This window comes from Mchenga conophoros, linkage group LG12 (genome assembly GCF_057382185.1).
Source record: "Mchenga conophoros isolate Kocher_MC1m ecotype Shallow Benthic linkage group LG12, M_conophoros_male_GT1.1, whole genome shotgun sequence".
NCBI classification, from domain to species: domain Eukaryota; kingdom Metazoa; phylum Chordata; class Actinopteri; order Cichliformes; family Cichlidae; genus Mchenga; species Mchenga conophoros.
The window spans coordinates 26,728,702-26,754,854 of NC_140537.1; the positions used below are offsets into that span (position 1 = coordinate 26,728,702).

General features: G+C 38.6%; 2 protein-coding genes across 4 annotated transcripts in view; one reads left to right on the forward strand and one right to left on the reverse strand.

Moving 5' to 3' along the window:
* Positions 1-37: 37 nt before the first annotated feature.
* On the reverse strand, positions 38-18,000 carry prr16 (proline rich 16). Of its 3 annotated transcripts, XM_085294873.1 has the most exons (4): positions 17,197-18,000; positions 10,018-11,098; positions 8,055-8,137; positions 38-2,833 (listed from the first exon to the last, which is right to left on the reverse strand). In XM_085294873.1, the coding sequence occupies exons 1-2, from the start codon at positions 17,329-17,331 to the stop codon at positions 10,232-10,234; spliced, it is 1,002 nt and encodes a 333-aa protein (XP_085150999.1). In that variant the 5' UTR covers positions 17,332-18,000; the 3' UTR covers positions 38-2,833; positions 8,055-8,137; positions 10,018-10,231. The 3 variants fall into 3 exon arrangements, with proteins under 3 accessions (XP_085150999.1, XP_085150997.1, XP_085150998.1); XM_085294871.1 differs by lacking the exon at positions 8,055-8,137; XM_085294872.1 differs by lacking the exons at positions 38-2,833; positions 8,055-8,137 and adding an exon at positions 8,821-8,923.
* Positions 18,001-19,201: 1,201 nt separating this feature from the next.
* Positions 19,202-26,153, forward strand: part of hsd17b4 (hydroxysteroid (17-beta) dehydrogenase 4) — a 32,664-nt gene continuing 25,712 nt past the window's right edge. The window contains exons 1-7 of the mRNA XM_085294875.1: positions 19,202-19,358; positions 19,841-19,894; positions 22,044-22,151; positions 23,309-23,368; positions 23,514-23,535; positions 23,755-23,801; positions 24,013-24,097. Coding sequence (XP_085151001.1) covers positions 19,307-19,358; positions 19,841-19,894; positions 22,044-22,151; positions 23,309-23,368; positions 23,514-23,535; positions 23,755-23,801; positions 24,013-24,097 — 428 coding nt within the window. The 5' untranslated portion in view covers positions 19,202-19,306. The remainder of the gene's footprint in view (positions 19,359-19,840; positions 19,895-22,043; positions 22,152-23,308; positions 23,369-23,513; positions 23,536-23,754; positions 23,802-24,012; positions 24,098-26,153) is intronic.

Genomic DNA, 26,153 nt, shown 5'->3' on the forward strand with positions numbered 1-26,153 from the left:
GTATTGTTAGGTTTAAAGCACACACACACACGCACACTGACCAAGTGCAAAGTGTTTACTTCTCACAGGTTATTTCCCAACAGTTTGTGGACACACAATAAAATAACACAAACAACTTTTTGAGACATTCCAATCAGCTTTAAAAGCGATTCATTGCTGAGTCAGTTTAGTCCTTAATTCAGTATCTGAACAAAGAGGTGAGGTTTACAAGTGTGTGTGATGCCTCTAATCTAAATGTATCAAGGGGGGTGTGCTAATAAAAAAAAGTTGCTCACCAGCAATCATGTTTACATGAAATACCTGTGAATGCCTCTCATTTAACCTCCCAGAAAAGCTATTTTTGTGTGCAATATCTTCAGCATACTAAATGAAGTCATGCAACATTTTCTGTTCATACTGTGGATATTTTCTGACTTACAGACCTGAAATGAGTACATGGAGCGGGTGGAAATTTAGTCGCCTTTTAATTCGCCTTATTTTTTTACAGCGTTTTTTTAGACCTCAATGCACTTCTTAAGTACATGAAGTACATGAAATTATCAGAGTGCAAAAACACATTTAACCTTAACCAAATGAATTTTACATCCACCCACTAGAAGAAGTCACAGATGAGCATGGTACCAAACTGGTACCAAGCAGACCTTTCATGCTGTTGGTTTTTACCAGTTACACACATGGTGATATCATTAAACTAGAGCCTGACTGATGTAGGACTTTTAAGATACCCGTATTTTCTGATTTAAAAAGTCTGCTATATCGGCCAATATTTTTTTTCTTTCAGACACACATATTTGTTTGTAGTTATTTATTCACTCCTTTATGCCGACTCTGTTCAGAAAGGCTGGTTGTGTTTCTGGCATTCCAAATAAGTTGCAAAGTGCCTGCTTTAGCTTCTCTACGCAATATCAACACTCATACCATATTTGATGGGTGTTTCTGTTACTCTATTTCACAGATGTTATATTAGTACAATTTTTCTGCTGAAACGGTGATTATATTCCATAATATTGATGCTTACAGTTGGTTTTAGAAAAAAATATGGTGAATTGGCTGTAGATGGGGACACTTACAGTGGGTATAGAACTGATTTAATTTCAGCTTTTAACTGAGTTTAGTGCCTTCTCAGTGCTGAAAAGGTCATTTGGTTATCTCCTGTGGTGAAATTGCAAGGAATGAAAAGTGAGTTTTAACCCTTATCTACTCTGATGGCCAGTAACTAATTTTCATTGTACTAAACCTTGCATGATTTCATTTAATATGTAAGTTATTGCATTTTTTGCTTAGCTGATTTTTTTGGATGTCAGGTGGGAACTTTGATGAGTTTTGACTGATTTTCTATGTATATCCTGTATATATTTGATCTATTTGGAGTAATATTCATCTTGTTACTCTGTTTCTTTATAACTCATTTGGTTTTTATAAGTGCTATATATATATATATATATATAAAAGTACTTCATAATTTTTTAATTACCTATGACTCATTACCCAGAGCAACATGGAAATTTGTCAGGTTTATATTGACGTCAGGATTGACCCGATGGATGAGGGAATGAGAGGGAATACTATTTAATTCTGTTCTGGAGGGCAGAAAATCCAGCATTCCAGGCCCACTACCAGACAGCTTCTCCACAGAAATGCATAGAAAAACACAGTGATGGCAGGACAAAGTGAAGAGTCAGTCATGCGTTCATTCAGTCCCATGCCTCCCTTCTGATAAAGCACAACTAGGTATTTGGTTTTCGTCACGTTTCATCTCTGCATTATATTTTCCTCCTCCCACTGCAGCCGACATTGTAAAGTTTCTCTAAGTTATAATAGTTAAGTTTGTCATTCATGTAAACACGATTCGGTATGTATAAATAACTCATCTTGCTCTGCCCTGAAAAACATATACCTCGAGGGAATGTCAGCTTTCATCAAAATACCTCTCAGTCATCCAACACAATATCAAAAATATCATCTTTTTAAATGTTAAAGTCTCTGTAGAAAAATGCCTGAAATATACATGTACATTTGTATACAAAAAAAATTTGATGCAAATTATTACTTCTTCAATAACCCTTTAAAGCTGTAACTATGCCACACTGTACTGAATCTCTGCATGTCATTGTGAAATAAACACAGCTTGTATGGCACCAGATGAGCGGATAGATTTTGATGTACAACGAACAGAATGTCTGGACAAGGACCAGTGACCGCATCATCAACCATTTCAAAACACGAGTCTTTCCAAAAACATGCTGTGGTTGTGCATATGGCACGTACTGACATAGCTATTATTTTCTCCTTATCTGCAGTCCAGCAGAGAGCGTTTCGCTCCCAGGCCGAACCGTTGGGCTTTCCAGACACAAACAATTACAATTCTTAAAAGGCAAATTCCATCGGTTGAGTGGAGCTATTGATTTCCATCTGAGCACGCACAAAGCAAAAACAAGTATAGACATCAATCAAATACTGGCTGACATTATTTCACCCCATCTTGTACTGGTTCATCTTTACTTTTGATGATAAGGTTTCATCGGTGTTTGAATCTTTAAATCAACCATTTATATGAATGAAAATATCACCTCCACATCAATAGATTCATCTTTTTGCACACACACAGTGACTACCCTTCCTGCTTTGCCAGTTAGACAGTAACACTGCTCCAGCACAGCTGGTTCCCAGAGATTGCTTAGTGCACAAACAGCACAAGCACTATGCAAGAGCTATGCAAATGGTGGTGGATGCTTGGCCTCAGCTCTGGCTCTTCCCTGCCTGATCAACCGGGGTCGATCGGTGTATGAAGCAAGCATCCCTTTGTCTCGTATCTCAAGTGTGTCAATGGGCCCTGCAGAGAGAGAGAGAGAAAAAAGAGGAAACATATTAGTGTGAATATCTGGCTGCACAGTGGAGAGCCACTTGACAGAGCAGTCACAGCACTAACAATCACTTTTCATTGACCAAAATGAAAATATGCCAAAGCACAAACGCCCAGTAACACATACACGAGCCATCAAAGTTATTAAGACTGAACAGTCTTGCATTTTTCTTCGTGGATTAAAAAGCCTTCCCTTTTGTGACAGACAATTTGCCCAGACTTGTGGGACTCCTTAAATAGCATTTTTTTCTGTGTTTCTCACTCAAGTCTGAAGAGGTTCAATGAGCAGAGGACCCCATCTGGGCCACTGTGGCTCTTACAGATCTGATCCTGTTGTTGAAATATTGTTTACCTTCCCCGAGTAAGGTGCAGCTGATGCCTCTAACTTTTAACAATCTCCAAAGGAGCGTGAAAGCCTCAGATTAAGTTTGCTTCACCACCAAAGCTTTCTAAGTTGCACCGAGCCATCTCACGGCCTTTGACTCCATGTTACACACATGGCTGCATACACCCATGAGTCTTTTTGCACTCTTTTTCACCTTTTAAAACTCATGCACACGTATCCCCTTTAAAATGAAAATAAATGCATATGAGCACGCACATGCATTTTAATAACACACATGCCCACTCACGTTCCCAAATCATCACTTTGCCTGAGTCACTGACAGAGAAGCACCAAGACGAGCCAGTATTCAGGCCTAATGTGCACCAGATTTACTTCTGAATGCTCTGGCGTTTGGCAATGTAGGTCATGTCTATTTGTATTCTAATGAACCCTGCACACAGCATCTCCATTACAGATGTAATGCCTCTGGCACAAAACACCAAAATGATTTGGTTTTCATTTTGTTTAATGCTTCCCCCATACCAATTTAATTTTTCAATGATTGCTATGAAATATAGTTGATTGAGGGAAACAAAAATCAAAGTAAATGATGCATGCAGAATGGGATGAGCAAACAGACAACTGTGTCTCTTGGCAGACTATCACCACAAACAATCAGACCGAGACACAACAGCTAATTAATATTCACTGGCAAAATGTGTCTCACTCTGACACATCTTTTGGGTTTTATCGCACATTGTGCACATGCCAGGTTGGAAAATGGAACGAAGACAATACAGTCAGTGGGAGCACTATAAGCACATGCATTGACTATTATAGCAAGAAACAAATCATAGTAACAGAGCAGAGGGGTGTACTACAAAGCATGATTAATGGGTTAGCAAGCTATGTTAAGCTTAAAGTCAGAGTTTTATGTGTTATAGAGGTGGTTATCACCTGATTAGATCACCATGGCAACTTTTCCTGAACATATAACCTGGTCTGGAGCAGGTTATGTTCTTAAATGTATTTATAATCAGCTGGGATCACCACATTTATGTTGATTTATTTAGTGTGCTTTAAGTACCATTCAGCTTCTCTGCTGAAGGAATGCAACCTGTTAACACTACCAATTGAAGGCCAGCTATAAAGTTACACCAGCACAAACTGTGCTTCGTATTGTCTGTGGTTTTACATTCATTCAATTGGTGATGCAGAAAATGTTTAACTCTGCTTGAATTGCAGCTTCTGGAACACAGAAAATCAATCAGGTGCATTTGTAGGCTATGTATCACCAAGAATACCAAAACAATCAATAAAATGAATTTCACTTTGATCTGGGCACAAAGTAAACTGATTTCCACGTCTCCTTTATTAGGCCGTGGGACAGGTTTGGATTTACAGTTTTACTAAGACTCTGTGTGAGTCTTGGATCCAAATCCTGGACGAGCCCCTGTTTAAGTTACAATAATGTGAAATGGAGACCTACACTTGTAATTGGTCATTCTTAAACTTGGATTGTTTGTTAATTTAAATGAACCCCCGTTCATGAGCTCATCCTCTCTTCTGCACTTGTTACTGTAACATATCCAAATTTACACATCAAGCCTTTACATGTAAGGATTTTTCAAAGTCATTATGGAACGCGGATGTTTACCAATTCACCCGATAAATGGACTATTGACGTCAGCAGGACGTGGGATTGAAATGTAAAAGCTGTACATGGAGGCGGTGCTGGACGCATAACAATAGGGAGTAAAAGCCATCATCCCTAGAAGGTTTTTTGTCATTCAAAGTCAGGAAGTGCCTGACCTTTTTTTTATTAAACCTACAAACAGGAGTGTTTGCTGTACAAAGTGTCAGATATGCTTTAATAATAGCTACCTCACCCACATGTATATGGAGCTGCATGTGCACAAAGAGAGTGTTATGCATACAGATGCTGCTGAGTGGGAGTAAAGCATCATCCAAGGGGAAAGGAAGAAAGAAATGAAGAAATAGTGAGAGAGAGCATGAGACGGGCGGGGGGGGGTGAGAGAAGAGAGAGAGAGAAAGATGGGTTATAAACAAGAGCTGTGAGCTGTAGGGAGTAGGTCAGTGCATTTGAGTCAGTCTTGACTCATGATGGAGGCGGTGAATATCCACCTCCTCCCTGCCCATTACAACTTCATCCTCAAGCCTGGAGCGCTGGAGCTCAGCTAGCCTTTGCAAAAACTGTGAAAAACTCCTACACCCATGGTCAGAGGAGTAGTGATTTTTGTGTTACAAGAACAATCTGATAATAGGTCATGCATGTATTAAACCAGTGACTGATGAAACACTTTTGCATCGGTCAGCCAGCCCAAATGGCAGAACAGTTTCTCCCACTTCATACTGGCATCCTTCTGTCACACATGTCTGGTAGATTAATACAGAGTAGGTTGAAAGTAATACCAGAAAGGCAGAGCAAATCTCAACACACTGAAACATGTAAACCTAATGAAAGCTAGCTGTAGTCTGTGTGTCCACAAATTCTATAATTTAACGTCCCTTTTACAAAACAAAGTTCATGTGTACCTGCTTCTGTTTTAACTATGTTTAATGATTGTGAAATTTTATTAAAATGAATAAATTGCCACTAGTGCCAAAACATTTTAAAGGTTAAGAACAGGTTGATATAATGATAATCTGTTTTGCAGTGTTGAAGTGAGAGGGCAAAACAAACAAATAATACAAAAAACCATCAACAACATTTTGGAGTCAGCAGATTTAGTTTAAGAGAGAAATATTTTTGAATAAACATTTAGAAACACTTCAGAAAAAATGGACAATGTGAGCCACTGTGATGTCTTGTATTGGTTAGTCCTGTTGTGAAACATTAAGCAGAGCACGTGTTCTAGTCTATCCTTACATGCCACACAAAAGGCAGCATGTAAATGTGCAAACATGCTTTTCAGACCAAGGGAAGAAATACTTTTTTTTTACTGAAGCACCTAGTCATCCAAATCTATTCATAAGAATTCAGGCTGAATACGTTTTACGTAATGTTAACAACACTTAAAGTATTATCCTTCTTATGTTATCCTGAATTACACATTACCATTTTGTTTAAGACAGTTTGTTCCCACAGGCTAAAATGTTTGCAATGTCTAATATAACGTACTTAAGCTAATGTAATGTAATTGTAATAATGTAAGCAGGCTTCCTAATATTTCAGTCAACAAAATATACTTTTAGCTTTTTAGGTTTTGTACTGTTCTTTGTACTGTGCTTTAATATACAGAAATGCCATTTTTGTAATTTTTTTTAAATACATGATCATACATTCAAATACATGGGAATATCTTTGTGTTTTCATATCAACATGGGTATTGAGAGCCATGTCATTCTACTGTTTCTGGTATTGACCACCACCTTTCTGGTACCCTGGCAACTTTATGTTGATGTGGCAAAAGCTTATCAATGCCAAAGTAGGCATGCCCTAAAACATACCAGAACTGAGCACTTTTGTCTCTAACAAGGCCCATAATTTACAAAATGTATATCATGTTGTATTCAGTAAGACATCTGACTGGAAGGTGCAACAGCAAATTGCCACAAATGAGACAGAGTGGGAAAAGAAAAATAAAGCAGATGCCTCCAATGTTTTCAATGTTTTTCTTTTTGTGTTTAGTTATTTGATCACAGTTTTTGATCAGAAACGGGTAAATTTGGTATGCATTTTGGGTGGTATGATGTTTAGCGCTGTCGCTTCACCGCAAGAAGGTTTTGGGTTCAACCTCAATTGGGGCTGGCCCTTTCTGTGTGGAGTTTACATGTTCTCCCACAGGTTAAAGTAAGGGTTAGGTGACTCTTAATTGGTTGGATGTGATGTGAATAGAAGTCTTTCTCTGTTTATCTGTCTATGATGATGTCTGACTCTGTCTAGCCCTGGTGACTTGTCCAGAGCGTACCCTACCTCTCACTCTGTGACAGCTGGGTAAATTTCCAGCCCTAGATACTGAGGTGGATAAGAGATTTAAAAAAAAATATGGTAAAGGAACCTCAGCGATAGACTGGCAACCTGTCCAGGGTGTACCCCGCCTCTCGCCCTAAAGACAGCTGGGACATGCTCCAGCGCCCCCGTGACCCTGAAAAGGACACGCGGAAGCGAATGGATGGATATGGTAAAAGATTTTGAAGTTTATTACTAAACTGAGCTAGCCTAAGAGTTTTTAAGCACAGAATTTGCAACAAAACAACTTTAAACATCTTTAATCACATGATGACACTGTGCCAATTTCCTCAGCTACTAAAAAACTACTACGGTGGCAGAAGCCCATATGAGTAGGATCTACTGATGATGTACCTATTTGTATGAGTATTTCAATATGTACGTATGTGTGCATGCTGCTGCCAGACATAAAACCATGAATACAACATTAATACAGTGGATGTTCTGTGCCGTGAGCACTAATCGAGTGGAAAAACATACATCCACATTTGCTACATAACAGCAGGGCAATGCAGCTAAAAGAGCATCAGCTTTCACTGCATCACCATCTCTCTGTCTGTCTCTCTCTACGGCACACTCACTTTCTCTCTGTCCCACACTTTTACCCTATGTGCCCTCATCCCCACTCGTGCTTACTCTTTCTCATTTTTTACATGGCTAAATATCCACTGATCCCTAATCTAGATGCCGATTTTAGATTGTAAGGCCAGCGAGGTCTTGCATTGGATTTAGTCATCAATGTGCGATTTTCATTCCCCTGGTTTTCTCAGCTTTAACCTTCAAGATTTCCACCCCCACCACCCCAACAGAACATATAAGTGATATACATATTAAATTCACTGTTTATATAACATGCCTCCCGAACATCACAACTGTCCTCCACACATCTTTACCTTGCTTCCTTATTTCTTACTTCTTATCTTCCTTATTTCTTTCCTCAGTTTCTCTGCTTGCCGGCTTGCTCTCTCCTCTCTCACTGTTTGTCATAAAAAATATGTTTAGCAGCGGTTCAGAGCTTTGTCAAGGCTAATGTTGGTACAAAGGCTTTCTGAGGCAGTGCTGTTATCTCCTCTAGTCTAATCTAGCTAATTAAGGGCATTGCTGGGAGGAAGGTGCTACTATTCTCATCTAACTCCTGGGTGTGCTGTCTCCCCAGTCTGGCAAACTGACTCGTGCTTTTACACACACCTTTGTAAATACAAAGACGTATATGCAGACACACACACACAGATTTGAAAACAATCTCAGATGTACTGAAATATCAGCCATATGCTCACACATTTCTCTCTCTCACACACACATGCAAAAATAACAGACTTTCTGAAACATGCTTCTTAATGGAAGCCAATAAAGTGGAGACTACCAACTGTTCATATAGACTGAGATGGTCCGATGTTACTGCTGATTTAAAAGGAAATAGTTCAGCATTGTTTCGCCTGATTCTCTCCACTCAAGAGCAGAACTGATAGGCTTACTGTCCATTTAGCTTCACATCACAGGGGGGTGGTGCTGATATCACAGCGGGTGGAGGGTAGATGTCAACGAAAATGAGACTTGCATTGCTAAAGACAGATTTTTATTAGAAAATAAAGTAAAAGATTTTTCAATTAGTATGCGCTGTGGAGACGTCTGTCGACACAAATCAAAATGCCAGCTGTATCAGCTAACACTTCCTTCTCTCTCTCTCCAACCTGCTGTGTCACTCTTTTCATTTTCTCTCCTCCTTTTACTTCTACAGTCTCACACGTCAACAAAATGAATCCTGGAAGGTGATGAAGGAAGAGGTAGTACCAACTCACTTGTCTGTCTCACAACCCTAACTGTGAATCTAGGCAGGTATGTGTGAAGATATATTCTGTTTATGTGCCAGCATATTGGAAGATCTTTAAGTTTTTGTATAAAATCTAGGGGAAGTGGGTGCTATTGTTTCATCTAGAAAGATATTAATTCATTATATTATTGCTAATGGAGAAGATCCCAAGTAATAGACTCAGTACCAACAATCTCCTGGAAGAAACAAAACAAAAAGCAGTCTACCAGTATCAGTTGCCCAAGAACCAACAAACAGATGCAGTGGTGTGTCCAGAGGGGAAACATGGGGTGGCACTCGCCCCATGTTTGAAATATGAAATAGGCACTCCTGGATAAAGTGCCCTATATCTTTAGATAATAGCATTAGCAGGAACAGTACTGGGATATAACTTGTTATATTTAACAAGTTACTTTATAGTGTTTTAATGTACTTTATTTAAGTATTTCTTAAATTAAATATACAGACTTGGTATGGCATATGCACATGCAATTTTCTTTTAGTGCTTGCTATTTCTTTTTCACTATATTTTAAATTCAAATATACTATGTGCTTCACAACAACTGTTTTAAATTGTAAGAAACTGTAATTACCTTTTTTTTGCTTACTTTAAAATATACTGTCGTTTTAATATTTTTAAGCTATAAGTAATGAAATAATTTCCAGCTGCAACATTAAAAAGATACAAATTCATGAATCAACAGTTATGATCTAATAATATCATGTATATTATACATGCTAATATTGTGCCTATTGAGGCTTGGTAAGTTGCAGTGGCAGTTTTCAAGCAATGGCATCTGTATGAGGGCACAGGAGTACCCATGAACATGAAAATTGTAAGTTTTCTACACCAATTTTAATTCCCTGTCTTGTTCTTGGTTCTTCCTGTGCTGTGCTCTTTAAAAATATCCTGGGAACACCTCTGTACTGTACATATGAAGATACTCTAAAAAACCACAAAAACACAGACAGACTCATGGGGATGTGCTGGAGCAAACAAACCTTCTTGATGAACAACTCGTATAGGCACACTCAGGAACACTCACCGCTTTGTCCTGATCTCTCCATGTACATCTCGATGCCCACGGCGATGCCTTCTTCTGTTCCACTCACTATATCCGCTCTTTTGTTTATTATTTCCAATCCTTTCTTCTCTCTGGATAATCCAAAGTTCAACTGGAGTAGAAAGCACTCATAAAGTAGAAAACACTATGAATGATTCGAAAATGTTTAAACTAGACACAACAAGGGGGGTTGGTGTCAAACTGTGGTGGTGGTTGATTTGCGAAGGATTGTTTTCTGGGGCTTGAGAGAAGGTGTGTGGGGAGGCACACAAGGTGGAGCAGTGTTTCCTGTTGGTGGGAAACTGTGGCTGACTGGTAGACCGCCATTTTCCAACATGAATTCATGGGAAAGAGAATGAGGAGGAGGAGGGGAAGAGGAGCAGCAGTGTACTGGGCTGAGCCTCAAGTCATTCAGCTCAGCCTGCAAGTGTAGTTCTGTGTCATCTACATCGTACTGGAGGTCGCAGTCCGGGCAGTAGCCATGAAACTGAACCTTCTCGCTGAAACGTACACGTTCCCTCTCACGTGGCTCCCTGCCAGGGGCCTTGGGGCATTTGTTCTTTTCATGCCGTAGAAGAGGCATGGGTCTGGGCAATGTAGGAACAAGACCCGACTCAGGGATTCCACTGTCATTAGAAATGAAGCATGGTGTAGAGGAAAATAAATCCCTGTTTGATTTCAATGGGAAAACCCCACCATTCCTTAATAGAGACCCATTAGCCTTGGATAGATTCCCTGATAACACTAAAGTTGGATGAGGCAGATTTTTAACGTTGTGGTCCTCGGCTCTCAGCGGGGTATGCCTTGGTGGTGGTAGAGGTGGGTGTGGCTTCTTGAGTACAGTCAGGACTCCAGGAGGGTTGATGGGGACTGGCATTAGGGAAGCAGGTGTTTTAAATATGCAGTCTTCGGGAAAGAGTTTCATCTTCTCCAGGCTGGATGCAGTGGTAGTGGTGGTGGTGGAGCTCGAGCTGGAGTTCAGTGTGTCTGTCTTTGAGCTGTCTGTTAGTCCGTCTTCCTCCAACTGCAGGTCACAAGTTAGGGTGTCAATCTCATGAACAACCTGTTGGTGATAATAGGAAGTGTAACTATGACAGCTGAAGGAAAAATAAATAAGTGTGTCACAAGAAGATGAAATTAGGCCACTTAGATTATGGTATAAACTGTAAATGCTGCGTCCTTATTCACAAGGGATGTCCACAGCAGGTATCTCCACATGTTTCACTTGGCAGAATTTTTATGCTGGATGCCCTTCCTGATTCAAGCCCAGAGGGATTTGTGTCTCCTCCTGAGACTCACCCGAGGAGCTTATGATTTGTTAGGAGAATGTGTGTAAACCACTTCACCATGGAGCCACTGGTTATGGTATAAGTTGTAATGATGCAATATTTTGGTCAGTGATTATTAATTAGATTGACCTAATTTTGAAACATTGTTTCTAGAACCAAAGTTCCTCCTAACAGCCAAACTCTTGTTAACAAAAGGTTCTCTTTTTGTCATCCTGGGTGAACTGAGATGAACTAAACCAGCCAAAGCATATGGGAGAGTTTGTTTGGATTTTTTTAGTAAAGAGCAAAAGTTTAACGCTTTAGCAGATAGCCTACTTTAAAATTATTTGTTTTACATCAATAATCTTATTTCCATAATTGCAGAAGCCATCATAATTTTCAATTGCGAAGCCCTACAGAAAATATTTACTATTACAGTCTCATCTAAAAAGTTACCAACTTGGAAAAAATGCATTAGGATATAGGGTAAGAAGATGAAGTAGAGGAAAAGACAAATTAAAATCTTTGTATGTTCTTAATTACATTTTAAAGAGGAAACACTTCCAAATTTATAAGACTGAAGATTGCTTAATACATCCCAATGACAACCACAGTGAGAGAAAATAACTATCAATAGGATTTTTGAGAGAAGCCATGAGCCTGCCAGATTCTGACCTAAGTGATAGATTACATCAATCTCATGCACCAGCAGAATTCAAGAGAAGTAGCAGCACCAAACATATCCTGTGATGCAAGACGGAAGAACCATCATTTGTAATATGCAACCAATTTTGAGAAAGAAGAAAAGAGAAAAGATGACAAAGACAAAGGAATGTAAAAAAAAAAAAAAGAACAGTGCAGAGGAGTGAAAAGATCACTAAACTGTTTGTCTCTTATTAATCAAAATACCATGAAAAAGACATAACCGAAGGCTTTGTTTCCTTGAAATGCAACATGTGACAGCAGACCATTAGGAGACATTTAACAAATCTGTAATGAAAAAGAAATTGTAAAATGCCCTACTAACTTTATCAGAAAGGATATGAATACAGTAGATACAGTAGATATGAAACAGCAGATAGAAAAATACATCTATGTCTTCCCATCGGAAGTTTGCATCCACATCCTACATAATGAAAGTACTTAAGAACTGTTCAGGAAGATAACAAGCAATATGTACTGATAAAAATAAATAAAAACAATAAATAGAGGAAAACTTTAATTAGAGTATAGAATTGAGCCAGTTAAACTTCTCGTCATTTAAGTTGCAGAGAGGGTTAACAGATGCACTAAAGGTGCTACAGTGAGACTCAATACAAGAATGGTTTTATAGATGAAGGCTACTGACCCCTTTTTTCCTCCTCATCTTTTCTGGTTGTTTTTTCACTAGGTTTGCGTTTGGTTATGGTCAGTGTCACTACTGGTAGTGTGAGATACCTGGACCCTAGAAAGGCTGCACAGTCCAACACCTCCGAGCACAGTCTCCAGAGCATGGAGGAGAATTCAGGAGACAGGTAGTTACTCTAGGAGCGCTGGACAGTGTTGTAGAAGATCCTTACCCATCAGCAGGGCATTCCTTTGTGTAAAGAGGAACAGGATGGACATTGCCAGAGGCCTATAAAATGAGCTCCAGCAGACCACCGATGGGAATGTCTCTGACCAAACAATCAGAAATAGACTTAATGAGGGTGGCCGGAGAGCCCAACATCCTCTAGTGGGTCCTGTGCTCACTGCCTGGCACTGTGGAACCTGATTTGGCATTTGCCATAGAACCACAGAATTGGAACGTACACCACTGGCACCCTGTGCTGTTTACAGATGAGACCAGGTTCACCCTTAACACATGTGACACGTGATTTTGGAGACACATGTGATTGTTCAGCATGACCAGTTTGATGATGGGTCAATGATGGTCTAGGGAAGCATATCCATGGAGGGATGCACAGACCTCTACAAGGTGAGCAACAGCACCCTGACTGCCATTAGGAAATGGAATGAAATCCTTGGACCCATTGCTTTAAACTGGCAGACATGCTCACTTGACCTAAATCCAATACAGCCAAATTGAACGCCAGACTGTCCAGGAGCTCAGATCTCCTCACAGATCTAGGAGGAGATGGAAACCCATTACTCATCTCATTAGGAGCAGGTCCTGATGTTGTCAGGCATACATACAAGCACGCAGGGCCCATACACCAATGAGTACCATTTTGAGTTGCTGCATTTTGGCAAAATGGACTAGTCAGCCGCATAATTTTTTCACTTTGATTTTATGGAATGTCTTTGAATTCAGCCCTCTGTAAGTTGATAATCTTAATTTTCATCAAACAATGTGATATCCTTTCATTCCCAATAAATCCAAAACCCAGTCCATATCAGCAGAGATATCCAGCATGTTTTTTTCCCCATTAAAATCTTATGTGTTTTTAAAATGTTCCTTTAATTTTTTAAAAATTAGACCTGCATATATTCAAGTGCACATGCAAAATGCTATAGCTGAATTTCCTCTAACACTGTCTTATTAGATTGTCACATCATGTTGTTATAAAAAATGTATCAAATGTTGATAACAATATTAACTAGATATCTATTAAAAACAAAGATGAATACTTCATCAATATTCACTGGGAAGTGTTTGACCATTCTTGGAATACACCACGTCGTACTGCTCTCAGCTGCTCTCATATAGCTAACAAATGATGGAAGTAGCCAGCTTAGTGAAGTCCCTTGCTATGTGTTTTCACTTTTGCCATCTTGGTGCTTTGATACTGGATGCGATGAACAAATGGTGGATCTGAAGGTTGGATGGACTACACATCTAAGAATGATTAATCTACATATATATGCATGTTTTTTCTTCTTTTGTTTGTTTCTGGAATTGATCAATAGAATTCAGTTTTAACCAGATTATTTAAAAATACTTATGAAACAAAAGCTAAAAGTCTTTTGCTAACACTTTGGTAGTGATTTTTCTTTAGCAATCATTTATTAATCAGTAGAACAATATGTGTTATATTATCGTATATTCTTTATTGACACAATATTAATATTTCAATTTTAAATATCAATGTTATTCTCAGTATGTGATTATATTTATCAGTGGTTCAGGTGGTAGAGCGGGTCGTCTACCAATTGGAGGTCAATGGACCCATCCCAGATACTCCTGTTCATGTGTCAAACCCCCACGTTACTCCAGATGCATCTTTCATATTTTGAGTTTAAGTGAATATTAGATAAGTGCTTACATATAGATAAAAGCACTGCCTGAATATGTGTGTTGTGTAATTGGATGAATTAAACTTGTTGTAGAAAGTGCTTTCAGTGCTCAAATTAAGTAGAAAGGCACTATGTAAGTACCAGCCCATTAACCATTTACCATCAAAACCAAGGCTATTACAGTTAACTAGAGCTTACTATGAAAAAAGTCCAGCTAACTGAACTGAACTAATGAAAAAAAGAACAAAGATGTAGACTGTAGAGGAAACTTCCTTCAGTTCTGAACTTCTGCTTTGCCCCTGACAAATTTTAACTACAAAGGAAAATAAAATTAACCTTTTTAGTTATTCAAAATTAAACTGAACAATTTTGAATAACTGGCAATAAATTGAATAAGTAAACTCACTAAATAAAAACATTAAAAAGTTGAAATAAAAAAATAAAATAAAAGCTATATTAACCCTAATTGTGACACCTCTAAATTCCAGCTGTCGACCAAACAAGATACACCCACCTAAAACCAAGGGCTGACTAGACAACTAAAATATGATAGACCATGCACACTTTATCTTTAGAAATGTAAGTACTTGCACTTTCAGCACTTCCATGGACACAGATACTCTACTATTCATTTACACCTACAGTGCTCAGGCAATATCTGGATGCTGGAAAGGTTTATAATACATCATAAACATTGCCCAAGAAGTCTTTAACACAGCAGATAAAATTTAATAATCATAGTAAACTCTACTGGGAACTAATAACTGGTACTTAGTAATATAATGCCCACGTTATTGAGGCATTTTCAGAAGTCTTTCCAAAAACCTTCCCTTTAGAGTACATTTCCTTCCTGCTTCTCTTCCCTTGTTGGAGAGTGGTGCTTCCTTTGAAGCCCAGAACTGAAGTGGTGTTGGACATTTTGCTAATGTTTAACTCAGCAGCTCTCATAGGGTCTAAAAAAAGTCTAACATAAGTTGAGCTGAGCATGCATAGGTTCACAGTATCCTAGCCATTAAAGCAACCAAGGAGAAAATTTCTCTAGAAAGTAAAATTACAACATTTGAGACAAAGATGTTGTTTATCTTTTGGATTAGGGGTTCTCATCTTAGAGTACCCAGTATGTTAGCCTGCTCTCAAGCACATTTGCTATCATGTGGTTTTAAATGCATGTGCAAACAGCAACTAAGAAGAGAGAGCAAGTGACTGAGAGGGAGCGATAAAAATAAAGATGAGAAGGCTAGGGCAGAGTGCTAAACTCTCCATGCAGTCTTTAAATGGATAATTTGTTGGGACACACACAAGAGGTAATACCAGTATCCCAGTGTGCAGCCCCTGTTGTAGGCCAGGCAGCTTCGGCGGCAGTGCCAAGCATCTGGGCAGGGTCCCTCCTTGGAGCCAGGCTCGGCTCCAGCCCCGTCTGTGAGTTATAACAGATAACTGCATTTCAAATGGATTACACCCCAAACACTGGCTTTGATAGTAACACCCCCTGGAGGTATGTGTTTAGTGTGTGCGGTGTCAGAATAACTGATCCTCTACACAATCTCCCAGAAGCAAAAGAAAAAAAGCAAGAAGGGAAGAAAAAGGAAGGGCACATCACATAAAAAGATCAGAATAGACAGATTACAATGGCTTCTTCTTCTCATTTATCTCTGGTGCCTGCTGTGACATATTGTAAACTGCTGAAAAACACAAAAGGAGTGTAATTTAGTCAAAGTTGCAGGAAAAAATGAGAGTGAGGGGAACAGAGCGGCAGAAGGAGACAGATGCTGTGTCGGCTACCCATCCATAATGTACCACAGGCTGTACGCAACAGAGTTGTATTAGAATGACAGCTTGTCATTTTAAGGTTAGAGGTTTGGCAGAGCGGACTGGATGCCTGGTGTGCAGTCGGCAGAGGAATGCAAGCATAAAAGCAGGTAAGACTGCAGGTTATTTCAAGTGAGGGGGTGAGACTGATTCAGAGAAACCACTTTAATGTGAATGAAGGGAAATATGTCACAGAGGCAGCTATATATTACTGGTTCTGTGACTGTGAATATAAACCTGAAATATCATCCTGATTTCTACAGAAACATCTGTAGTCTCTCCATCACTGAGATTTGAGACCTCAGTCAGACAGCTCTAAAAGAGTTTTGATCTTTTAGGACTAGAGAGGAGGAGGACAGCCACAAATACACATGCCGAGAGACAAAGAAAGATGAAGATAAGCAAGACACCACAAGGAGTCCAGGGAGGTGACAGGTGAAAAGAAGAAGACCACTTTCTCTCTATTATTTGACAGGAAATCATTTGGACCAACAAAACAGTCAGCATTAAGATGATGAAATTCAATGCAAAATCACCTTCCTGCTTGCACCAACTTGTCCATTAAATATTAATTGTGATCACATTTTTTTCACACTTTCATCAAAGCTTATGAGTCAGGGTGAAGAAGCTGTCCTGCCATTTCCCACCCTATGTCCTCCCAGTGCCAAATCTCTCTCATGTTGGTGATAATGATCACATACATTAATGGGAAAGGCAGGAGCACGGTGTGTAGTCTTTTCCAGGCCCCACTGGTGAGGTCGATGTCAGCCCTCCATCTCTTCTCAGTCAAGGATGCTCAGAAAAAGCACCCTCACAGCAAGCCTGTGGAAATAACACGACACATGGCAGAACACTTCTTCTAATTTACCTCTTTGAGCTCTTTAGCTACATCCTTAAGATCTCCCAGGATGGTTTCCAAATTCTCCACGATTGTCTTGATCTCCTTTTTCACTTTTACTTTGGAGACTACTCCTTCAGCTTCTGCATTTGGTGTCCCTGACATTCTTCAGTTTATGGCACAATCTATTTCATGAAGGATCTCAAGTCAAATCCTTTGCTCGCCACGCTGCCACTTTGCCAACGCATTTTCTCTCTCTTTTTTGCTATGTAGTCCCCCAGCTGCCGTCACTTTTTCTCTCCTAAATCACGGCCAGGACGGAGAGAAGTGGCGTCGGGCAGCATTCTATAGCTAACACTAGGCATGCGCAATAGAGCGTAACACACAAAAATAACGGTTATGTCAAAATATTGTATCATACTGCCTGGGAAACAGCGCCCGTCCACAGGTTTATGTCCAACGGCAACAAAAAATGACGTGCCACGGGCATCCTTCACGTCGACAGAGCGCTAAATTCAACATTTTGTTAGAAAATCACCGACGCCAGCGCTTTAAAAATTGTTTAAGCAAAGAAGGGAAAGAAGAAGAAAAAGAAAAAGAAAGAGGCAGCTGTCCGAACCGTTACACAGTTGTTCGTTAATGTAACGGTCCATAATCCTCAGGCATCGACAAAATTATAATAAGCTCCTCCTGTTCTCCACATAATTAATAGATGGTAATGATATACCATGACAGGTAACGACAACCGAGAGGCACGGTCCTCGGAAAAACACCCCGCCAGTTTCATCCTGTCTACATCGCAGCCTCCTTGGAGAGACTGAGCACAGGATGCTCGTGCGCGGTCTAACTCGCTGTCCTCACGCGCTCTCTCTCTCTCTCGCTCCTCCTCACGCTCTCTCTCCCTCTCCCTCTCTCTCTCTGTTATATCAAGAGGATGCTGCTGATTCAGTCACTTTATTTGGTGTTCTCGTCATTTGCCCTGCAAATTTGTTAACATTTCTTCGTGATTCGGAACGGTTCTGTTTGTTGCGTTCAAATAACATCATTACATCCCCACCACAGGTGGGCTATCCCTACAGTCTAACTACTGCCAGTCCCGCAATATGCATAATTAATATGCAGGACTTCTTATTATCTGTATATAGAATAAATAGTATTGTAAGGGCTGTAAAATAAATGTATTAAATATGACTATTATGAATAAAATTAGGATATTTGCCAACTTTATTTTGTTGATTAGTTAGATATGGGAATGTAACGTTAGGAGATAAAAGCAGTGATTTAAAATCAAAAACAACCAAACAATCTGCATCTCTCCAACTGGCTTTGAACTGGCTTATATTGCAACCTGTGAAGCTTCAACTTATTTTAGGCTACAGTTTAATATTCTGATTCACAGAGGAGCAAAGGAGTTCTTAAAATTATTAATTTCTCCCTGATGAACTCTAAACCATCTTCCTGATGGTAGCAACTCATACAAAGAGTACAGAATGTACTCAGATGGATCACACAGCATTCTCTGTGATTGTTTAAGTAGCCTACATACTTGTTCTGTTGTACTGGCTCAGACCGAGTATTGTTGAACTTAACCTGCCGAGTCCTATTTGTTAGAAATGCGTTAGAGAGATACCACTTCATAATTGAAGAAGTAACTCCTAACTGTTTGGAAACTAACAGAAACTAAAGGGGGGGGGGGGGTTAAAAACACTAAAAGGCAAATGAGCATATGCTTTCCTCAAGATGTTTTGGAACTTAGTGGATAATGGAAGAAAGAACGTAATCCGTGCTGAAAACAAGCTGTTTTGCAGTTTTGTTTTGTTTTTTTATCTTTTTCTGACTGATTATCTTTCTTGTTGTATAATTCAGATGCTACAGATTATGTGAATTGGACAATGTCATAAAACAGCCTGAAAAATTTTAATATCAAAATTTGAGGTCAAAGTACACAGATTACACGTGTAAAAAATGATAAAAACGTTGTAATAAAATCCTGGCTTCTGATTGGTCACTGCTCGTTACAGCCTCCCTATATCGCGGAAGTGGAACTTGTCAGAGTTCATCCTGCTGTCTCAGAAAGCCAGTGCTGCAGCTTTTGTAGCTTCTGTGACCCTCTCAAACCAGATAGTAAAATCTCAAAACAATGTCTCTGTCTTTCGAGGGAAGAGTCGTGCTTGTTACTGGGGCCGGAGGAGGTAAAAATCGCCGTTAGCTGAGCTGTCGACTATGTTGACGCTAAAATAGCCTCTGTATTGTTAGCACCAAATGCTAATCTGGTAGTTGTGGAGTTAGTTTCTTAGTGAACAGCCCAGTTATTAGGACGGAAATTGCATTAATTTTTTCTCGTCTTCCGCGTTTGTTAGCTGCACAGCTGCTCTAATCACGGCGTCTTGCTGACTGCTAACACTGGGCAATAACTGCAATATCAGTAAAGCAAGTCTTTGTTATTGTTATACAAAATTAGCTATTTTAATTCGAGCAGAAACCGACGTATGTCGGTCTTTTTATTTAATGGAAACGGAGATCAAAGTACGAATGTTGCAATGGCTTGTAGCTCCAGGGAAAGTGTGTGAAAGGGCATGCAGCAACGACACAGCAGTGCTGCAGGTGGTGATGGGTTTTTTCATTCTTTGGAAGTAAGCTTATACCTTTTACTCATGTGTCTTTCTTTGCACAGGTCTTGGCAGAGAATATGCACTGGCTTTTGCTGAGAGAGGTGCCTCAGTAATAGGTAAATAAAAGATATTCATTTTTTACTTATTTTACCTTGTGTTTCTATCGTAGTATTGTTAAGATGTCCTGGGACACGTGCAACAAAGCAGAATTTGGATTATCCAGGACAATGAAGCAAAGTCAAATCTTATTTATTTATATAGCACCTTTCAACATAAATATTACAAACAGCTACACAAGAAAAATTCCAAAACATTAAAATGAAAAAGTTACTTTAAAAAAAAGTAAAAGTAAATTAAAAACACTGAATTTTTGCTGCTCTTTCAAAGACATCACTGAGTCGACATATTCCAGGGTCAAAGGGAGAGCTACTGTTGGAGGATCGCTGTCTTCCTTTAGTTCTCAGCCTTATATCCTACATAGCCAGCTGACCCTATTCAAATGACCCCAGGGATCTCCTGGGGATGTACAGATGTAAAAGTTCACCGATGTGTGCTAGTGCTTGTCCATGCAGAGCTCCAAAAGTCAAAACCAGAATCTTAAAAATTGGACTCTGAAGTTAATGTGGAGCATGTGGCAGTTAATTAGCAATGCTGTGATATGTGAAATCTTGGAAGATTTAGTCAGGTTCTGAACAACCTGCAGATGTTCCAGGGAGGTTTGGGTAAGAAAAGTGAAAACTTAATTACAATAATCCAGACGTGATGAAATCAAGGCATGAATAACAATTTCCAATTCAGAGCGTAACACAATGGAACTCAGCATAAAAGCAACAGCGAAGCAGAGATGTAATATGAGCATCTAGAAAGAAAGCTGAGTCAAATGTTACACCAAGTTCCCTGATAGATTTATCAAATGTGGTATAGGGACATAGTTTCCAGATAGGCAATGTACCAAGTTAAACTGCCATGGTAACATAGCTGTAGGCTTAACCTGTGCTGGTAAACACCTAACCTGTAATTTAGTAAGTTTACATACTCCCTCCCTTTAGGGAGAGAATACTCTGTTTAGTTCATCTGTTTTTTAGCAGTCTAGCATCCACAATTTTCAAGTTATCATATTCAAATTTTGTGTGACAGTGGACACCAACAACCGCTCGAGCTGATTCCACTTTGGCGAAAATCGAGTGAAGGTCCCACCAAATGTGAAAATCAGTACAAACTTCATATTACCCACAATATTTTTTTTTAATTTTTTTTATGGGTTGTCCTCAAGCTTCAGAGCGTTTACTAGGCCTTGGGGGACATGAGTACCTTGGTTGGCTAAGCATTTGACCTTGACCTTTATTGTTACTCCCCAAGGTCAAAGTTGACCATTAAATTTTATTTTATTTTTTAAAGAAACCATATTGAGTAATATATCATATAAAAGGGCACGGAGAGAGCTGTACAACATACGTCTTATTTTTTCAATATGATGCCATAATAGGGTTATGTCAGAATCATAAAACATCAAAGTTGTAAATATAGAGCTTGCCCTTTGGGGGAAGTTGTGATCTCTCAGTGCTGTATTTTTATTTTTTTAATTTAAAAAAAAATATTAGTGAGTATCATATTGGTATACATATTCATATTTAGCTCCGCATGGATCCAGCTAGTTTCATATATCCTGTTCATAGTTTGAACATAAGGTTTATACCACTTTATGTTCATATGACTTGCTGCTGACTACACTAAAGCACCAGCTGATTTTTACCTGAAATGAGCAAAAACGTGCAGATTGCTGCATCTGTATGACATACTGGTGAAAATACCTGCTGGTTTAGTGGCGTTCCAGGCTGACGTTGAGTTGATTTGGGATTCACTGATTCAGTTTTAAGAGACTGCGACTGAATTCCATATTACTAAGTGAAACACATGACAGTTGGTTCCAAAAATGTGGGGCGCAACAGATCTTCTGTAACAAATGTCCTGAATTGAGGTGCTATACCAAATTGGGAGAGGGAAATGTTGGACTAAGATAAATTATATTGAAATTGTCGGTAAGAAGCTTGCATTATGACTGTTGGTTCTTTTATTCTTAAAATTACACAGTTGCAGGCATAAATATTTTCTAATTTCAGTATATTCCTCCTGCCATGACTGAATTTGATCTTAACTCTGTCAAGGAATCAGCTTGCCTATGCTGTTTTCTTAACCTAATCACTCATGGAGAATTGCAAAACTCACCCCATTATTGCTAATCTTTTTCTCCTTGTTGCAATAAAGTGAATGACCTTGGGGCAGACACTAAAGGAGGCGGAAAGAGTTCTGCAGCTGCTGATAAGGTGGTGGAAGAGATAAGAGCGAAGGGAGGCAAGGCAGTGGCGAACTATGGTGAGTTCTTCTCTTCTGCTTGCTTCACGTATTTAGTTCATGTAGTGGCTGAGTGAAAAATAGTATTGATTTCTATCAGTTGGACTTGCTCAGTGATGAAACTGTTGGTGAGTATTGAAGATGTGTCTCACCTTTAGGAGAAAAAAATCGTTTTTGAAAACAAAACAATCACTCTGTTTTATTGGCAATTTTAAATGTTGACTTTTTGTCCATTTTTTTTTTTTTTTTTTTTGCCACATCACATCAATACTTAAACTTGAAAGAAGAGTGAGGCCATAAGCTTTATCACTATGAAAGTTTCTTATATGCCTCCCAAATCTGCTCATTGCTTCTGTGTACATATAACTATGAGCCAACTATAAAGGATGTTCAATATAGTCAGGCTTTCTTTGCGTTAGCTGGCTTGATAAAACCCCAGTTGTAGATAACGGGTACTGCAACAGTGGTTATCAACTTTCTTTGTTAAGCCCGGATTCCTGCTTCAGCCTCTGTGAGTGCTAACATAAAAAGTGACTTTTCACATGTCATCTGACTCTTCTTCTGCACAAATTGCTGCCTGCTCCGATCATTATCACATGATGATAATGATAAAATGGTGATGACCTCTATAAATAAAATAAAAATAAAGCAGTGAAATGCAGCATCTTGCAAATAAGACAAGAAATGAATGCCGCAGAAAATCATTAATCTTTGTATTTAGTGCACAGAGAGGTAAAATAAACAGTTTAACTTGAGTTAATTATGTTATCTGATAAATCTGATGGTTTACACTGATGTAACTTTACAGCTGAGCTTCATTCATGACATACGTAAGGTAGACTGCTTAACAACTTGTGCATATAAAATGTATTAACCCAGCAGAGCATCTGTATTAAATTTGGTGAAAAAATGCTGATTCCAGTCGATTTTAACCTAAAATTCCCAACTAGATTATATATTCATATATTCAACATAAGTTATCGCTGTGATTGTACCGAGGGGGAAAATAGTCACTTTTGTGACATGAAAAGCTCAGATTTTAAACTCTGTTAATCTCACTTTGAAGTACAACCTGAACTAAAGCTAACAAGAAACAATCTTTTAAGACCAATTTCTCAAAAATAAAAAAAAAAGAATGTAAAACTGTGAAAAATGACAGTTTTGTTATGTCTATGCAGATTCTGTAGAAGATGGAGAGAAGCTGATCCAGACAGCATTGGATGCATTTGGAAGAATAGGTGTGTATAAACCTTCTATGGAAATCCTGCGGCCACTAGTGCTGATACCTGTCACTACTGATTTACGAAATGATCATAAAATGATTGTCAGCAATGTCGTTACAGTTATTCACTGACTTTAATATCTTACATTTATTTTTTCCAGATGTTGTTGTAAACAATGCTGGGTAAGTCCTCTAATAGCAACAATCACACATTTTATTTTCTTATTTTCTTATTTATTATTAAAAAAATGTTTACTCATATCATGTGCTATTAGAATGGCCATTTGGTTGCAGTTTCCAGATTCATTTGAGCATGCAATATTAGTTTATTAAAAAAGGGGGGGAAAAATCTAAATGCAGGAAAAAAATGCTAAAACTCTTTCTTTGCTTTTCCCTACCAAGAATACTTCGTGACCGATCATTTGCCAGGACGAGTGATTTGGATTGGGGTAATTACACTTTAATTACATATTTACTTGATTACCTCTGTGTCTTCTTTTGTTTACCTTACAATGATATATGTAGATCAATATGTTTTAAATTGTGTTTAAAACCTGCCATATGCTTCAAACCACACCGTTCTAATGCTAAATATCAGAGATGTGTATTGTTATGCATTAATGTTTACTTGTGTTTTTTACCTCTTACTCTGCATCACAGACCTCATTCAGAGAGTTCACTTGAGAGGCTCTTTCTTAGTGACTCGAGCTGCCTGGAACCACATGAAAAACCAAAAGTTTGGCAGGTAAGTAGCTCAGCTTGTAACAGCTATTGACGCAGGTAAAACTGTCATCCTCTTATTACGCAGGTAGGATATTTTTCTTTCCTTAGATCTGTCAAGTTACAGTATCCTCAACAGGCAACATTACTGGAGTGTTATCAAGACCTCGGTACCATGTGATGCATGTTCATACGTCAGCAACAGTACTAAAGATAGGCCGACAAAAAACTTTGACTATGATTAAGTGGTCTCTTGAGGATAATTGTCATAGACATATTCAGATGCTGCTTTAGTCACTATTCTTTAATACAGATAGACCTCAAATGGTGCAAAACAAAATTCCTATCTTGGGTTGTTTTTGTTTTTTGATTTTTGTTTTTTGATGATTTTTTTACATACTTTTATTAGCATGATTTTTGTGATTTATGGTTTTGTTTTTGCTTTTTTCTCTACTACTTTTACACCATAAAAACTGCTGGATCAAGACATGCAATGTTAGAAAGAGTCAGTAAACCTTTTGGAATTACCAGGATTTGTCTGTGACTAATACAATTTAGTTTTATTTTTGTCTAATTCCCAAAACACCAGCTTGATGTTCCATAGCACCGTTTTAATATTGAAATAATCAACTTGTTCTCAACCTGAAGTCATTTTACGAAAGCTGTCTTTTGCCCATAAGGCACCGTACACAGAGGGATTTCAGGAATATTTTAGAGATCTGCAAACACTGCAAACAGATCTGGGGGTGCCATTAGCATTAGTCCCATTTTTTTTTTATTAGCTGTGGCTAACGTCCAGCTGGCACCTTAGTGTATTGCTCTTAGTGCAGCTTTTTACTTTCCGCCACTCATTATTTGTAGAGAGATGACTGAACAGCTGTGTCGAACTTGACCACATTGGAATTGTGGTGAAGTTGCACATCTGTTCCATATGAAGCTTACTGCCCACTCCACTGAGACTATCCTACACTTCTTTTGCCTTATCTAAAATAATTTTTCTTTGGCTGCCTTGGAGCAAAGCGGACCACAACCGAGTGAATATGTCAGTTGTGTTTATGTTCTCCTTTGAACTTTCTTGAACTTGTACTGAGGATATGTACAGACTGGCTTTGGTGACAGTTATTTTAGATTACAATGTATAAATGTATACATTGTTTATTTGGAACTGGTGAAACAATTAAGTTTCCCTTTTTGTTTCATGTTTTTCTATAAAAGCTGAAGATTTTACTTTATTATGTGTTATATATACCTGTGTTGTGTTGTTCTTCAGTATATTCATCATGTTCAAGTTCGGACAGTAAAATAAATAGTATTTGAAACAAAATCAACCTTAATCTTCACTTAGGAGCAAAAGTGAACCTTTAATCTTGACAGAAATTGTGATTTGATTTATAACATACTAATATTTTTCCATGTCGCTCAGCCATTCTAGTGGATGATTGTTACTAACTTGAAACAGTGATGAAGTTAGCAGATGAAGTTTGTATTGATTTTTGCTTTAACGATGCTATGCGTTGCTTATGGAAGATAAATGATGACAGTGTCGACTTAGACAGACATGCAGTGCATATTCCGGTGTTTGATTAATGGGGGTTTTACTAACAGGCCTCTGTTGCATGTGCAGCTAATAACATTAGCAGTGGCTGTTTTCTGGAACGGAACTGTTATTGAGATTTTTATTAATTACAGATGGGCTTTTCGTGACATGCAAAACAGACTCTGAACAAAAGCCTTTTTTTTTTTTTTTTATGTTCAGAAAAAAGTCTGTGTTATAGTTTGCAGAGGAATGTTGCTCAAGTGTTATCATAGGTAATAGATGTCCTTCTCAAGTGCACACAAACCATTTTACACAAATAGCATCTCATAAACACTAAAGTAACATTTGTACTGCACTGAGCTCAAGAGCATCTTATTACTGTGTAGAATAAAAAAACCTTTGGAAATAATGATGCTGATATTGAATGAAGGTTGTCCGGCAGCTGTGGTTGGCTGCTTTTTGGTATAGTTTGGATCTACTTGCCCCAGTTAGAGCAGTGCTTCTCAAACCTTTTTCTGCTATGCCCCATTTCAGAAGACAAGTC